Below are 4,728 nucleotides of genomic sequence, written 5' to 3'. Positions count from 1 at the left end.
TTCACTGGAACTAGCAAGAGGAAAAAGCCCTGGTGACCCTTACAAGGAAATAAGTTGTCTCTCCTGTAGGCTTGGAGGACAAGTAGTGACCTGCTGGGTGAGCCACACCTGCTTCTCACTTGGTTCACGAAGAACAGCCAGAGGCCTGAGCTTGGGAGGGGAACAGCCGGGAGGTGGAGACTAAAACCCTTAAGATCTCCGGTGTCCTCAACAGAGGCCAGGTGAATCTCAACATAGATGCGTCAGGGGCTTTTTCTTGCAGTAGGTGAGTAGGAAGGTGACTCTACCCAGCTGGGTGCAAGGGGAGCATCCTGTGTTCAGGAATTCAAGGCAAAAGCTCTCTAAACTCTGGCTTCATACATGATGTGTGTTTGCAAATGTGTCAGCCTTCTTGAACCTGTTTTTGGACCTGTGACAGGGGTATCATCTGGAGAAGAGATATAAGAGTCACTGAACTGTCACCAAGCACTCTGGCTATCCCAGGGGTTGATATCAATGACCTCATTCAGCCTGTGCAACCACAAGAGAGGGAGTTACAGTTTCTTTCACATGAGAGGGAAACAGGGGAAATAAGTAACTTCTTGCACAGAATTTGAACTGTTTTGTCAACACCCAAAGTCATTCAGCCAGCCAGTATCTCAAAAGAAATACTGTGTGTGAGAGCCCTTTACAAATTCTGTGTGCTGCCAAGAGCAAGGAGTCCCCAGCCCAAAGTAAGGCAGAAACAGAAGCGACATTCTGCAGGAATGGGCTTTCTCCGGGAGCAGCCTTTGTCCAGCTGCCCACTTAGGCCTGTTTATTTCCTAGGGTCAAGTGACTCTCAGAACAATGAGGCTTTCTAATCCCAGCTGAGCCAGAACAACATTAAAGCTCGATCAGTCACTGACTTGCTCTTTTCACCTGTGAAATGAGCGGTTGGGTCACCGGTGACCATCAGAGGAAGGGCATTTCCGGGACAGGGTGTGATGTCACATTGCTAGCAGCCCCTCTTAATCTCGGGCACTTCCTTGTAGTCTAGCTCCCCACCCACTGTGGTGCTCCTGCCTTACTAAATCCCACCTGACCTGCCACTCTGCGTGGTCTCTGGGGACCTGAAGTGTGCACTCTGCTATGCCATATTAGCCAGGGCCCCATACTACAAAGACAGCAGCTGTGAATGCCCGTCGCAAGCCTGGTCTCTTCCCCTCCCTTCTCGTACCGGGTTTCGGTCTTGAGTTGGGCTGAGAGGGACCTGAAAGAAGTCTTGAATCTAGCTTGTTGTTGGATACTTGATACAGCAACCACTCCCTCCCTTGGCCACACCCTTTGGTGCGTCACTTTCCAGTAATTGTTTACTGCATAAATGAATGTGAATGAGTGAAAAGCAGCTGAGTGTGAAGGAGACAGGGCTGGTGGTTAGAGCTCATAGGGAAAGAAGCCTTGTGCAATCTTAGGGCACCCGTCTGTGCAAAGATCACAGCAACAAGCACAACACTGGGATGAAGTCATCTGCCCTTTCCCAACCAACAGTAAGACTGCGTCTCCGCCTTAAGCTCGCTCTGCAGTTTGAAAGCTTCTAAATAATCTTACACACGAAGAACAGGTACAATGGCCAGTGAAGCTAGCCCAGCAAGCACTCGCGAAGCACGTGGAAAAATGTCCCTTCTACCTAATAGTGTTAGAAGCTGAGATTTAAGGAATACAAAACAAAAAGAAAAAACCAGAGCTCTGGGAAATGAGCCCCAAATACCCTAAATCTGAAAGGAGTTCTCACAAGTGCCACCTTTTGGGTTGGACTTTTTTTTCACTTTATTAAATTTATGTTTCTTTTTTTTAAAAAAAAATCACAGCAGCATTATTAAAGGCAATCTGTACAAACATTTTACAAAAGGAAACAACTAATATTAACTTTCATCCAAACGAGTTACAGAATATAGCTGCAGAGCCTACAGAGCGTTCAGAAGCGGAAATGGGCTTCTTTCTGGCGACAGACTCGTGGTGGGTCACAGCAACCTCGGGACAGGGGGGTATTTCGCAGGCCCCCTCCCCAAACCCCTCCGGAAGCAGGTGGCGCTCCCCCATCCGACGGTGCGTAGCCCAGACGGTCTAAGGAGTGCCGCTTCCCATCTAGACCCAATTAAGCCTTCCAAGTGGATTCCGTCCCTCGCAAACCCAGCTGGCTGCGCTCACGCTGGCTTCCCACCCCATTCTTGTTGGGAAGGAATTTTAAAAATGTGTCCTTCGATACAAAAGTGTGTAAGGCGTGTGACTCCGGGAGGAGGTGGAGAGGAGACCTAGAGGGAACCAGGGCGTCTCCAGGGAAAAATGTCTCCCTCGGGCCAACACTCGAGGACCCAGCCTCCACTTCCCCTTTTGGGCCGGGGCCACCCCATCCCATCTCCCTCCCCTAAGCCCGCTGCGCACCTACAGATTTGGCTCGTTTCTCAACTCCCCCATCTCCTTGATCTCCACCTTCCTGTACTTTCCCGACTTCCTGCGGTTGCTGACCACCAGGACCACCAGGCCGGCGATGACGGCCAGCACCACGACCACGATGACGGCGATGAGGCCGGAGGTGAGGCGCTTCATGGAGAACTGGGGCGGCTGCTCGTCCAGGTAGTAGATGAGCGTGCGCTCCACGTGCAGGGGCTCGCCGCGCACCCGTAAGGCCATGTCGCCGCCGCCAGCGAAGAGCGACTCGCCCTTGATGTCCCTCTCGAAGTAGTAGGCGGCGTCGGCGATGTCCACGTCGCCGGGGGCCTTCTGCGAAGCGTTCTGTTGCAGCTCGATCTGGATGGTGGGCTCCTCGTAGTGCACCGCCTCCACGAAGCGGGGCTGCAGCCGGTAGCGCTCGCGGAAGAGGCGGCGCAGCGCGGCGTCCAGCTCCGAGTGGTTGAAGGCGCGCGCGGCCGGCCGGTGGCGCAGGTCGATGAGGATGTGGTGCGTACGCACCAGCTCGTCGCAGCGCAGGCTCTGGTCGCCCTTGTCGGTGCGGCGCACGCCCACCGAGTTCACGCACCAGCACACCGAGGTCTGGTTGCACTGGCGCGCCTTGAAGCGACCTTCTTGGTCGCAGTCGGGGTCGTAGAGGCCATCGTTGTCCACGATCGCGTGCTCGCTCGGCCGGACTAGCCCGCGGCCGCTCTTGGTGTTACTCATACGCGCCTTGAGCAGCAGGCACTTGGAGGTCAGCGTGGAGCAGTCCACCACGGTGTTCGAGCCGAGCGCGCGGCACTGGCAGCGGCCTCCAGGGCCATCCGGGCCGCACACGGTCATCTTGTTGGTGGGGCACGTGCAGTTGCTCAGCGCGGCCGCGGGGTCCGTCACCGCCGCCAAGAGCAGCAGCAGCTGCAGCAGCAGGCCCAGACCCCCGGCCATCGTGGGGCGGAGAAGCGCGGACGGGGCGGCGGGGCTCGGCCGAACTGCTGCACCGGGGCAAGATCTGCGGGCTTCTACCGCCCGGCCGCTCTCTGGTTCTTATACTCCGCCCGACCTGCCCGGCGGGTTCCGCCACGACTCGCCCGCTGGTATTTGGGTGACACATCCCGCCCCCCCTCTCCGTCCCACGGAAGGCCCTGGCAGCCCAGCGCCGTGCGCGATAGGATCAGAGGCGGCCAGGTGCTCGCGCCTCCCCCGGACCGAAAGCCGGGGTGGGGGAGGGCAAGACCGATACTCACCTGCGGCCCCGGGGACTCCCTCGCTCCCTCCCTCAGGGAGCCGCCCTGGGCTCGGATTCCGGCTCTCGCTCCGCATCCTGGGCGTCGTTTGCGCTTTCCCGGGCGAGGAGACTGCAGTCCCGGTCCACTCCCCTCTTTTCTCACGCCCTGTCCTCATGGTTTCCTTAATTCCGCTCACTTTCTTGTTCTTCCCCCAGTTCTGCTAACAATACGCATTAGTATGATTTTCATTTCTTCGACTGTGTCTTGCCGGGTCTGGATTCATTTCACAGATCACACAGATAAGGCCTAGAGACCCTAGTCCCGCGGTCCTGGGACCCTGCTTGGTTGTTAGGAATCAAGAACAGAATCAAGGAAAGCTGGGGAGGAAGGAGTAAGGGGGGAGCAGGGGAGAAAGCCAAGTTCTGTTACTTCATCACCCTGAAACCCTAGGGGGAGGGGAGTTGGGGGAGGCTCTGTTAAAAGTTCCTGAAGCACTTCTTCCCACAGTGCTCCCGGTGTAATGGGGTAGGGAGAGGAAAAAGAACCACTTCTTAAAGAGCCCGCAAAACTAAAAAATTCCTTGTAGGATCTGATTCTAAAAGGGTACATCTCTGTAGACGTGGCTGAGCCATCGCCAATAATGGAATGGAGGCTGTGAGAAATTGCTTGTCTGCGGTGGCCTGGCCCCTTTAATGGCACACAAGGGTTGCAATCTCTTTGAATCATTGAGAAAGTCCAGGGTTCCAAAGCTATGGTAAAATTAACAATAATTAGCAAGCTATAATTATTTCCAGGTCTTCCATCAAAGCATATTTTACAGATTCAGCATTTCAGGTGCTCCATGGGGAGCGCAAGGGTGCTGTTTAACACATGAAAGCCAGCTGGCCTCTGCCCCACTAATTTTCAAGTCATTCCGGAAGGCAGGTAAATGCAAGCATATTGTTGTGCCTTTGCAGGTAAAGAAGTGGAGGCATAAGGGACCATTCCTTACTCGCAGACATGGGGGGGGGCGGTTATGGGGACCCTCCTTAGTGGTTTGCCCATCCCCACTGCTGTTATTGTGATTTTAACCCCAGTCCAGTCCTTGTCT

General features: G+C 55.0%; 1 protein-coding gene across 1 annotated transcript; it reads right to left on the bottom strand.

The window, feature by feature from the left end:
- Positions 1-1,770: 1,770 nt before the first annotated feature.
- On the bottom strand, positions 1,771-3,366 carry TACSTD2 (tumor associated calcium signal transducer 2). Its single transcript, XM_040978647.1, has one exon. The coding sequence runs from the start codon at positions 3,355-3,357 to the stop codon at positions 2,404-2,406; it is 954 nt and encodes a 317-aa protein (XP_040834581.1). The 5' UTR covers positions 3,358-3,366; the 3' UTR covers positions 1,771-2,403.
- Between the last annotated feature and the right edge of the window lie 1,362 nt (positions 3,367-4,728).

Source organism: Ochotona curzoniae, unplaced genomic scaffold (genome assembly GCF_017591425.1).
Source record: "Ochotona curzoniae isolate NIBS_2020 unplaced genomic scaffold, NIBS_Ocur_1.0 contig_291, whole genome shotgun sequence".
Lineage (NCBI taxonomy): Eukaryota > Metazoa > Chordata > Mammalia > Lagomorpha > Ochotonidae > Ochotona > Ochotona curzoniae.
The sequence above is the reverse complement of the archived record's forward strand: the minus strand, read 5'-3'. Positions and strand labels throughout refer to the sequence as shown.

Excerpts from the sequence above, each read along its gene's own strand:
- TACSTD2 (XM_040978647.1), bottom strand. The coding sequence starts at position 3,357 with ATGGCCGGGGGTCTGGGCCTGCTGCTGCAGCTGCTGCTGCTCTTGGCG.